The 12262-nt window shown below is 46.9% G+C and overlaps 1 protein-coding gene and 1 long non-coding RNA gene across 3 annotated transcripts in view; one reads left to right on the top strand and one right to left on the bottom strand.

Moving 5' to 3' along the window:
• The window catches only part of LOC110289570, a 9074-nt gene extending 5268 nt beyond the window's left edge, over positions 1-3806 (top strand). For both annotated transcript variants that reach the window (XR_002377356.1, XR_002377357.1), the window contains 2 exons: positions 963-1357; positions 2836-3806. This is a non-coding gene — a long non-coding RNA (uncharacterized LOC110289570). The remainder of the gene's footprint in view (positions 1-962; positions 1358-2835) is intronic.
• Positions 3807-8443: 4637 nt separating this feature from the next.
• The window catches only part of Mall (mal, T cell differentiation protein like), a 24861-nt gene continuing 21042 nt past the window's right edge, over positions 8444-12262 (bottom strand). Inside the window, exons 3-4 of the mRNA XM_021156259.2 lie at positions 11969-12091; positions 8444-9155 (exon numbers count right to left, since the gene is read on the bottom strand). Of these exons, the coding sequence (XP_021011918.1) occupies positions 9093-9155; positions 11969-12091 (186 nt within the window). The 3' untranslated portion in view covers positions 8444-9092. The remainder of the gene's footprint in view (positions 9156-11968; positions 12092-12262) is intronic.

A 12262-nucleotide genomic window follows, 5' to 3' on the forward strand; every position in this document is an offset into this window, starting at 1 on the left:
AAGGGAAGGGAGGGAGAAGGGAAGGGAAGGGAGGGAGAAGGGAAGGGAAGGGAGGGAGAAGGGAAGGGAAGGGAGGGAGAAGGGAAGGGAAGGGAGGGAGAAGGGAAGGAAGAAAGGAAAGGAAAAAAGGGGAAAGGGGAAAAAGGAAAAAAGGGGGGAAAAGGAAAAAAGGAAAAAGAAGGAAAAGAAAGAAGGGAAAAGAAGAAGGGAAAAGGGGAAAGAAGAAGGGGAAAGGGGAAAGAAGAAGGGGAAAGGGAAAAGAAGAAGGGGAAAGGGAAAAGAAGAAGGGAAAGGGGAAAAGAAGAAGGGAAAAGGAAAAAGAAAGAATAAAGTACAGGGATGGAGAGGTAACTCTGTCTGATAACAGATTGTGGGCCAAACAAGAGGTCTTGAGTTCTAGCATCAAAGCCCATATAAAAATAACAATGACAAAAGCCAGGAGGGTGGACTCTGCTTGTAATTTCAGTATTAAGGTCAAAGAGTCAGGCTGATTCTAGGGGTTTGCAGGTTAGCCAGACTATCCAAATGTGTGAATTCCAGACCAGTGAGAAACCTGTTTCTCCCTGAAAATATAGTATAAAATGGACCACATCTAAACATTGACCCCAGAAGTTAACTAAGTTCCACATACATGTATACACATATTATACACACACACAGACACAAGTATTCATATATACACAAATAAACACACATACACAGACATGTACACATTCACACAGAAAAACATTTTTAAAAAGTGCAGTAGCCCACCCAGAAGGTTGGGACTTGAACTGTCTCTGAAGACAGCTCAGTAGAGGATGGATAAGGCTGTTCACCATGGCTCCAGGAGTATCCGGGAAAGCAAGACTTCTGGGTTGGGAAATAATACCCAGATAGACTACCTTTCAGACACCTCCAAACTGAGAAGGGCTTTTCTTCTGAGACATGAAGGGTTAGCCTGAATCTTTTTCTCTCTGTAGGAAAAAAGAATTTGCCTGAGAGGGTTATCCTCCCAGAAGAGCTGGAAAAACTGACAGAAACTTTCCAGAGAGCCTGGGAATGTTAGAACCTCATCCACCTGGACCACTGGCCCCTGATAAAGTCCTCATGACCATGTCCCCATAGCACTGGGATAAGCTGTCCAGGATGAAACCTGTCACACAGACATCACCACACCAAGTCACAGATGGTTTGTACTGAGAAGATGTCCATACCACGTTAGTGTTAAGCACAGAAGGCGAAACCTGCTACACAGACAACACACCGGCCAAGCTACCACTGGTTGGTGATGTAGAAAACCTCTGTGAAGATGTGGTCCCTTTGACATCTGGCTCAGACACACAAGCTAAAGAGAATGCCATGCAAATTAGGCCAGGTAAGTCACCTCTGCCTCCACACTTGGAAAAGCTGTGGGGAAAAAGTCCCATATCATTTGTGCCAACCAGACAGTCTTCAGCCTGTAACAGTAACACTACCAACTAAGTCAACATTGCTTTATGTTTTGGGAAAGCCTGTGTAGCTGTGGTTCCCCCACCACATCTGGGTCAGCCTCACTGGCTTCACAGACTGGAATACAATAATGAAGTAAGTCAGCACTGGGGGAGAGGTTCCTGCAACTCAGAGCACTGAGCATCAGAGAAAGTACACATCTGCTTGACGATGGCTTCCTCATTCTCTTTTTGCTTCCAGGTACTTGGCTCGGTGCTTCAGAATCTCATGTGATGCTGTTGTGTGCTCTTTAGCTCATGTTAAGCCAAGTCACTTTCCAGACCCCTAATATTTAAAGGTTCTATGGAGGTTTGAAACACTTGGTGAACTAGAGATTTTAGGTGGTTTTTTTTGAAAGAAGCAACTTTGAAATGTCTAATAGCACTGTGCTAACCAGATTGAACGAAAGAAAGAAAGGGCAGGCTGTTGGACTGTGTCGGCCCTGGAAGCATGCTTTGCTGAGGTTTGGTCAGTTGCTATGGATTGTAGTGCTAATACTGGCCCCCAAGATCTGGTTGCCTCAGGGACAAGAGAATCCTCACTTATACCAAGTGGGGCTATGTAACCTTGCTCCTTAATTTAAAATTATAACTGGTTGAATAAAGATGCCTATTGCTGAGCAGAAGAGAGGTAGGTGAGGTTTGGGTTCCTGAACATGAGGTCTGAGGAGGACCAAGAGGGAGAAGAGAGAAGGTGGCAAGAGGAGAAGATGCCATCGGGTAAATGATGGTGAGAATTGGCCATGAGGCCTGGCCAGAGTCAGAGAGGCCCAGATGGAACCTGGCAAGTCATACCTTGGGGTTATTGATACTAATATCTTAGAGAGTAGATCTAGGTCTCATGTTTTACATACTTATTATAAATAGAAAGATTATGTGTATTCTTATCTGATTTGAATAATCAAAGGTGGGTTAGAAACCCCCGACTGAGATGAACTATTTACAACAATTCCTGATCTTGAAGGAGATTGGTTAGTTGGGGCAAACACTGTGTATGGGAGGTAAGAATTCAGCTTAGGCATAAAACCTGTTGATCTTCTTAAGAATTGGGGATCAAGAAAATAGCAGAGGGTTCAAATAGTGAGGAAATCTTGTTAGATTCAATTTGTGAAAGTAGGAACTGATTCCTAAGGCTGTGTTGTTGTCCCAGCTTGCGCAGAGGAGTTCTGGGGTGCTGCTCCTGTCACTTACAACACCACCACATGAGCAACCAAGGCTGTGAACCACCACTGAGAGGGAATTCTGGGAACACAAAAGACACAGGGACTACAGATTTGGGGAAGGGCCATCACCTGGGTAGATTTTTTAAATTGCCACTTCAGAGTACACCAGGGAATTGTGGTCACAATTGTTTTTGCCTTTGCAGGTGAGGACCCTAGGCCTGATAACAAGTGGGTTGATCCCTGTCCAGGAGTATGGTCCCAACTCAATGAAGAAATCTTCATGCACCGGGTTTCTGACCCCAGGCTGATCCATGTATGCAAATGTGACTCTCTGAGGGCTTGTCTCTCCTTCTCGTCACTTAAGAAAACCCTAAGTCTTGTGTCTCTGGACAGAGTAGACCTGATCCAGATTGCGCTGTTCCTCTTGCATTTGGTTCTCAGCACACCTGATGGTTAGTGTTCCACTCCTGGGTCGTGAACATTTCCCAGGGCTTTTACACTTTCCCTCAGCGTTATCATTGGCTGCTCACCCAATCTCTGAAGGACAAATGATAGGTACATAGATAAACCTGTGTCAGCAACTTTCAAATATACAATTCAGAGTTCTGCTCTTCAAGCTCACCATCTTACATTAAAGTTCTCTTGAACTTACAAGGAACTTAGCAATCTCCTCACACACTGGAGTTAAACTTCATGTCTTCACAGTGCTGGCAAGAAACTTACTGTGAAATGTAATTCTTTACCATTACAAGCGTGTTCTTCGTGGTCGCACTGGAAGAGGAGTCAGGGACAGCTGCTGAGAGCTGTATCTGGGGATGTCTTGTCTGCTAATGAGCCCTGGCTTCCTTGGCAGACAAGGCATGATTGGCTGGACTCAATGAGAATTCTTTGACTTGTTCCCCTCTCAGACCCATCCAACCCAGACAGCCTTTATGTCTAGCATAGATCTACATACATATGTACACATGTAACGCACATACTAACGAATGCTTCCAGAGTTTGTAAAGGGCATGTGCTCCGCTAAGCACAGTGAGTGTTACAGAAAGGAAAGGGTCTCTACTGAGATCTTAAAAAATAAACAAACCCCATAAAATATAGCATTATCTGGCTGCTCTAAAGGGCCCCCTTTAAGCTCTATATTCTGATGACCCAATTTACCCTTTTAAAAGATAAATTTGTGGCAACTGTTGCTTTTCTTTTCTTTTTTTTTTCCAATTTTTTGTTAGATATTTTCTTCATTTACAATTCAAATGCTATCCCAAAAGTCCCTTATTCCTTCCCCCACCCGGCTCTCCAACCCACCCACTCTTGCTTCCTGGCCCTGGTATTCCCCTGTATTGGGGGCATATAATCTTTGCAAGACCAAGGGCCTCTCCTCCCAATGATGGCCGACTAGGCCATCTTCTGCTACATATGCAGCTAGAGACACGAGCTTTGGGAGTACTGGTTAGTTCATATTGTTGTTCCTCCTATAGGGTTACAGACCCCTTCAGCTCCTTGGATACTTTCTCTAGCTCCTCCATTGGTGGCCCTGTGTTCCATCCAATAGATGACTGTGAGCATCCACTTCTATATTTGCCAGGCACTGGCATAGCCTCACAAGAGAAAGCTATATCAGGGTCATGTCAGCAAAATCTTGCTGGCATATGCAATAGTGTCTGCCTTTGGTGCTTGATTATGGGATGGTTCCCCGGGTGGGGCAGTCTCTATATGGTTCTTCCTTCTGTCTCAGCTCCAAACCTTGTCTCTGTAACTCCTTCCATGGGTATTTTGTTGCCCATTCAAAAGAGGGAAAAAGTATCCACACGTTGGTCTTCCTTCTTCTTGAGTTTCATGTGTTTTGCAAATTGTATCTTGGGTATTCTAAGTTTTTGGGCTAATATCCACTTAACAGTGAGTGCATATCATGTGAGTTCTTTTGTGATTGGGTTACCTCACTCAGGATGATATCCTCCAGGTCCATCCATTTGTCTAAGAATTTCATAAATTCATTGTTTTTCAGAGCTGCGTAGTACTCTATTGTGTAAATGTACCACATTTTCTGTATCCATTCCTCTGTTGAGGGGCATCTGGGTTCTTTCCAGCTTCTTCTGAACTATATGGAGTGATGGGAACCCCAAGAGCCTAAAGTGAAGCCTTCTCCACAACAAACACCTTCTAAAAAAGGCACTTCTCTTTCCTTCCTGTATCTGTTCTAAATTCACACTAGTGTGAGGCAGCCGGACCTCTGCTTGGATCAGCAGGTACTGTTATCACACAAACCTTTGTGGACCCCATTTGCAACATTTTTTTTCTTCCCTGCCTTTTAAGGATATTCTCAACTTGATGCAACTATTTGCTTTGGTTATTTTTTTTTTCTTTCTAGCCTTCTATTCATTTCTGTTGAGTTACTCTAGGGATTTTTTTTTTTTCATTTTGGTTAAAACTTTCAGCTCAAGAATCCCTGTTTCATTCCTATTAATAGTTGCTGCATCCTTTCTATGCTCCACTCACTGTAAGCCAGTATCCTGGTGTGTGTCTGTGTCTGTGTCTGGGGGGGGGGGGTGTGAACGGGGAGAAGGAGAGAGGGAGGAGAGGGGAAGAGAGAAATGGCGACACCAGAAGGAGGGGAGATAAAAGGAGGGTTTCTTTGCTCAACTGTAAACAGAAGTAAAGAAATGGGATGATGAAAAATCAAAATATTCGGGAACAGTGGCAAATGAAGAAAGCAGTTCAGATGGTGGAGGTGATTAATTTTATGCTGTATCAGCAGCCCATGACTACTGCAACCAAATACCACAAACCCAGTAGGGAATCATTTCTTTGTAACTCCACTGTCAGGACCATTTCTCCTGCCAGCCCTGCAGGAGAATGCATAGCTTGCCATCTCCAACCTCTAACATGCTTCAGGTTATTTGTGGAGCTGCGGTAGCAGAACTCCATGCAGCCCCAGCCTCCTGCTCCACATACCTTCTCTGTGTCTCATCTTTGTTTCTTAAGAGGACAGTTGCCTTGGCCTGGGGCTTTCCTATTTACCTGCCTCTTGAATCTGATGGTTCTTAAGAGTCATTTAGGCCTGTGGTTCTCAACCTTCCTAATGCTGTGAACTTTGAATACAGTTCCTCATGGTGTGGTTACACACACACACACACCAACCATAAAAATACGTCATTGCTAGCTACTTCATAACTAATCTTGCTGCTGTAATGAATCATAAATGTAAATATCAGATATACAGGATATCTGATATGTGACCCCCCAAAGGGGTCTTGAAAACCACCATTTGAGTAGCTTCCCTAAATGGGCTCACACGGAACTACCCATCATGCAGTGCATTTGTAGTAGCCAGCCCTACTATGTGATGTGGCTAGAACGGGTCTAGGCTGGGTGGTGGGGAGATCCAGTTTCCTCAGCAGACCTGCTTTCCTTATAGCCAGCTCTCCAGGGCCAGGCCAGATACTGGGAGTATCTGGGGATATACATAGTGCAGGAAGCCTCTCTGTGGAGCTTCAAGTTGCAACTAACTGGACACCAGGCTGCCGGGATGAGATAGGAAAGAAACACTCAGCCAGGTTTCTGAGTACTCAGCTGTGTGTCCTAGCACGTAAAACTGTTCCAAATGGCTCGGGATTCAGTCCTCTTTTCCAAAGTGCATCCTTCCCCTCTGTGAACTACTGGGAAGTGGTGGGTAGAGCATAGGAGACAGCAAAGAGGCACCAGAGGAGTCAGGGGCCTGGGCAGGCATCGATGGTGCTCCAGATGGTGCTCATTTTTGTTTTTGTTTTGTTTTCGAGACAGGGTTTCTCTCTGTAGCCCTGGCTGTCCTGGAACTCACTCTGTAGACCAGGCTGGTCTCAAACTCACAGAGATCTGCCTGCCTCTGCCTCCCGAGTGCTGGGATTAAAGATATGCACCAACACCACCCAGCTCTAAGTCAGACTCTTAACAACACACACTATTTGAATGTGCTTGGCCCATGGGAAGTGACACTTTTAGATGTGGCCTTATTTAAGAAAGTGTGTCACTGTGGGGGTAGGCTTTGAGGTTTCCTCTCATGCATAGGCTCTACTCAGTGTAGAAGAAAGCCTCCTCCTGGCTGCCTTTGAATCAAAATGTAAAACTCTTGGCTCCTCCAGCCCCATGGCCAGCTCTCCAGCTCTCTGCCCACACACTGCCATGTTTCCCGCCATGATAATGGTGTGAACCTCTGAACCTGTAAGCCAACCCCGATGAAATGTTTTGTTTTTATAAGCGTTGCCTTGGTCATGGTGTCTCTTCACAGTAATAAACCCTAACTAAGACACACATCTTGAATTCTGAGCTGTGCATTTTGGGGAGAAATTGGTGATAGTCAGAGTATATCCCATTGAACAAGAGCCTGCATGTGGCCCTCCATGTGCAGGGCCAAGTTTGTCCTGAGATGTTCCACCTAAGATTCCCAATGGGATAGCCAGTAGACTTAGGGGTGGAGGAACAGTTTAGAGTCCTTCTAGTCCTGCTGCTGGCCCCAGAGGTTAGACTGTTGCCTCTTAGATCCTAACATTTTATTTCCTCCTCTCTGGCTGTCCCAAACAAAGCTTGCTCAGTACATGGTATCTGGGTATGACCTGTGTCCCCAATGCTCAGGAAACACATTGGATTCCCTAGGCACGGTGTTAGGGAGTGAGTCTACATTACTTCCAAAGCCAACTGTGAAATGAGACCTGAGTGTGGGACCCTGGGAAGCCAAGTGGGAAAGCTGTGTGGCCTTGTTGGAGGAAGTGTACCACTTGGGGTGGCCTTAAGGTTTCAAAAGTCCATGCCAGGTCCAGTCCTTCTCTCCCTCCCTTCTTCCCTCCCTCCTTCCATTGTCTTGGTATCTCTTCACAGCAATAGGATACTATGACTTGGACTTAGTTATGGCTTAAAACCATCCCAGGAGTAGTTTTGACAACATTTCATGATAGCGTCAACAAAAAGATGGCCAGATGCATGGGCCAACAATAACAAAGCGATAGACTCCACACTTCCCATTGTCCAACAATCTTTTATTTGCTCGAGGTCATTCAGCAAATACTCAATGGTGAAGATCACAGACAGTTCCCAGGCAAAAGAGAGAGAGAGAGAGAGAGAAATGGTGGCTTTTCAAGACATTGGGGCAATTAGTAACCGGTAAACAGTGGCGAAGCTAAGCCTGCACACACACACACCCATGTCCCAGCCCACCTCCAACACACTTCAGGCCCCCATCCCCACCCCCCACCACACACAAACAGAGGAAATTTAGATTTAGTTAAGTCCCTTTTGGTAATTATTTAGATGGTTGGACTGTCGGGTGAGGACCCTTGGCGTGCAGAGGCCCTTGGCGTGCAGGGGCTGAGACACGCCCAGATGGCGATGAGACAGAGCCCAGCTAACTCCAGAGAGTGCTCTTTAGACTTCCTGTTTTTCTTCTTTTCACAAGGTGTGTCCTTGGAAAAAACCCAAAGGCACCCAAATGCAAACACCCTTCCAAGATGAGTCCTGCAGGCTGGTCCTGCCCAGAGGGTCCCCAGGAAGAGTTGAGAGCACACAGAAATGAGTGTAGATCTCCATCTGGGTCCTTTCCTGGCCCCTACAACAGCAGAGCAGCTGCTGCTTCCCCAGGGATTCTGGGAGGAGTCTGAAGGCAAACCTGCGGTTGTGATGTTCCAATCTCCTTTGCTGAAGTCTTTTCTAAAGGCCGAGGATGCCTCTGGTCCTTAGGAGGTTGGTCTTTGAAGCTCCACACAGGAACACTGAGCCCTGCTCTGTAAATTTCTGAAGGATCCAGCGTATGCATCTTTTCCATTCTGACTCCCCAAACCCAGCAGCTGATTTCACCCACAAATTTACTCTCAAAGTTGGTTTTATGTACATTTTCCTTGAGCCCTTAATACCTGGGAAGTAGGGTTGTGACGGGAGGGGGCGGGGGAGAGGGGAGAGTCGGGGGAAGGCAGGTCTCAACTGCTCCAGGGCCATAGCACAAGCTACAAGCAAGGCGTGTGCAAGGCCATTAGACTGGCAAGCCTTTGTGTAGACTTGCCTGTTTGAGAAAAGATTGACTAAGTCCTAAACCTATCAGACAGAGCACCATTAACAAAGAGATCCTGGATGGGGGCAACAGCAGGGGTGGCATTCTGAACAGTGCCTGAGAGGTTCAAGGTTAGTTTTCTAGAAAAGCCGAGCTCAGCTGAGTTCACGGTTGGGAAACTCCAAAAGGCAGCCAGTCATCTTCAGGGCAGCCAGGGTGGCAGGGATCTTCAGGAGGGGCAGTCATCTTTGGTGGGGGTATAGTTTTCTCATAGTCACCACAAAGAGCATAAAGGTCCAAAATGAGTCTCCTCATCGTTCCAGAAAGATGGTCTGTTGGCCCCGTGGGTGGCTTGGTGGGTTTATCACCCAGTTGGCAAATGACAAGACCTGCTTTGAGGGATAATCACGCGGCCTCTCGGGTCTCACCGGGTTTGGTTCTCCCTGCACTTCAGTGGTAATAGATGCTGAAGGCGTGCAGGATATAGAGCAGCGTAGTGAGGAAAGCAAAGAACTGGAAGGAAACAGGGAGTGTCAGGGTCAGTGCGGTGCAATCACTGGTAGCTACTCCATCCTCTCAAGATGCTTTCTCCTTGGGCGTTGCTAGGGCTACAGTTTCCAGTTGTCCAGCTCCTGGACTTCCTCCAACTGCAGCCTGGGTCTTCCCTGGCTTCACAGCTACTCTCTTCCCTCTGTGAGCTGGGACTTAGGTCATGCTGAGCTATCTCCTGGGCCCATTTCTATGTGTGTATCTGTGCTCTGGCCACTCCCACAGCTATGCTCACTGACCCAGAACTCTGCTTGGAGAACCTTGTCTGTGAATGCCTCAGTTTCTTCTCAAGCTCTTAACAGCCCAAGCTGATCTCCTAAAGCCTCTAAGCTCAGTGAGTCCCCGGATTTACATCCCCTCCAGCTTCCAATGACAGAAACCTGAGATCTTTCTCACTCTCCTTCCATCTAATTGTCAAAGCCGAAGCTAGCCGCAAAGTCTGTTATCTTGGCAGCTCTTGGTACATCCATCTCCTTTGTCTTGGATGCTTTCATCCAGCTCTAGGATATCTCAGGGCCTCAGTTCATATCCTGCCTACTCTGCCTCTTCTGTCCTGTTCCAATAGGAAAAAGACCACAGTTAAAATTGAGCTTAAAATGGTAATGGCTCTCCTTAGAATGAGCCTTGCTGTCCTCCTGCCCACTCACCCTCTGATCCATCCACTCACCCACCCATTCACCCATCATCCATCAATCCACCCACCCACTTATCCATCACCCACTTATCTATTCATCATCAACCCATGTACCCTCCCATCCATCATCCACCCATCCATCCATCCATCCACTCACACATCCATCATCCACCCATCTATTCACCCACCCACCTTATCTATCCACTCATTCATCTATCCATCCAATAGCATTGAAGCACCTGTTGTACTTCAAAACTAGCTATTTCTACAACAGTGAGCAAGACATTAAAAAGTTCTTACATGTAAGCCATGAGTGGTGACACATGCCTTTAAAGCCAGCACCCAGACAACTGAGTCAGGAGAATGACAAGTTTGAGACCAGCCTGGTGACCTAGGTGAGACCCTGTCTCAAATATGAGAATAAGTAAATAACACCTGCTGCAGATATGTTGCATTTTTCCAGCAAGTAACTGAGCCAGCAGGTCCTATACAAATAGTCCAGATGGGGATACGTCCAGAAGAGAATAAAGCAGAGAAGGCAAAATCCTGGGTGAGGGTTGTTGAAGAGAGGCTGGGGTTTGGGAAAAGGTGATACCTTGCTGATGTGAGAGGTAGACAACCCTGCCCAGGTCCTGAGTGAGAAAGTCTGTGTGTCTGAGGGACAGCAATAAGGCCTGTGCGGTTGAGGGTTGATTGGGAGCCAACAGCGGTGGAGAGGCCACCAATAGCCCATCTCTGGGACTATGAGTTTAAGGAAGTCCAGGAACTGTGGCAAAGAGGAAAGGGATGGGGAAGGCTAAAAGGCTGCTGGGAAATGCTGTGACCTTTCCAGAGGTCCACAGTATTTGTCTGGTACCCTGTTCCTATTCTGAGGAAAGTGCCCTTTAATACAGTCTTTGCCCTTGCCACGGTGTGACAGCCTTTGGATGTCATTTACAAGGGTCACACTCAAGGTACAGTAGGCCACCAAGCTGTGGCAGGTGAGCTTACTGTCACAAAAGGGCACCATTTCACATTAGAGAAGGAGACAAGTGGGTTCAGAAGCCCACCACCACCTGGGTGCCACCACCTGGCCTTGAGGCTCTTCCCACAGTTAACTGGGCCCACATAGCCTTGTCTTCCATTACCTATCTCCTCGGATTTCTGTCAGAGAAACAAAAGGACTCAGAACAGCTGCCTGTGTCCAGCAACTCAGGCTCCATCACAAGGCAGCAGGAGCTCTCAGCAGATGTAAGAAAAGAGAAATATGGTTTTGTTTATTTGGGGAGAGAACAAAATTCCGAAGAGCATGGTGTTGGGATGTCCCACGAATACTGTATTTTCTGGCTATGAAAAAGAAGGTTTTTGTGTTTTCCATAATCATTTGGAGCTGGCAGCTCAAGGTTAGAAGGATTGGTAAATGTCACTTCTGCACCTGCCTTTAAAAGTCAGACAAGCTGCCTTGGGGAAAGTGACCCTTCCAAGCCTACTAGTAGAGTAAAGAATGTGGCTTTGTGCATTATAAAGAGCTGCAGGAAGAGCTGGGAGCTGTTTCAGAGCAGGCAGAGGTAGAGGGAAACAGAGGGAGGGAGATGCAGAAGGAGGCAGAAGGGAGTGTGATGGATGGAAGCAGGCAGCAAGAACCACATGCAGAGACGGACTTGGGGGGGGGGACACTCAGAGAGAAAGGGATGGCGGGGTGGTAGGATGGCGGAATGGCAGGATGGCACAGAACAGGATAATTAGCTACTAGCTATTGGTCCCAGCAAAAGGCCAACAGCTTTAAACTATACAGATGCCTCCATGTCTTTAACCTCAAGGGGGATCTGAGAATGCCCCCTCAAGAGTGTAGAGAGCAAGGGTGGTGGGACAAACACAAAACAAGAGGTGGCTCTTGAAGTTTGAACACACAGTCGTGCTTACACACATGAGCAAGTGCACACACACACACTTGCATACATGCACACATGCACACATACACAAACACACACACACACTTGTGCACACACAGACACACACAAGCACACACACTGTCCCCTCCTCCAGTCTCTTGGGCCTTGACACAGTTATCCAAAACACCCAAGACAACACTGAGCTGCAAGACATCAATGCCCTCCATATGTGCTCATCTGTGTTGCTGCCCAGTAGCCGTGTAGTCACTCACCGAGGCTGCAACATTGATGTAGTAGTGGCTCAGGTTGTGGCCCTCAGAAATGATGGTGGCATATGCTTGCAGGACAGAGGCACTCATGTACAGAATGCCTGTGGTGCCGTGGTACAGGCTGTCCTGGAAATGCAGAGCAGAGGCAGGGGTCAATGGGACTCAAATGAGCAACTCTCTATGTATACACAGGGGTGAGGGGGGGAAGAGGCAGGCTCACTCCCTACTGTTCTTTTGTTACAGAGTTCCCCAGTGCATGTTCTCTCTCTCTCTCTCTCTCTCTCTCTCTCTCTCTCT

Source organism: Mus caroli, chromosome 2, assembly GCF_900094665.2.
Source record: "Mus caroli chromosome 2, CAROLI_EIJ_v1.1, whole genome shotgun sequence".
In the NCBI taxonomy this organism is placed as follows: Eukaryota; Metazoa; Chordata; class Mammalia; order Rodentia; family Muridae; genus Mus; species Mus caroli.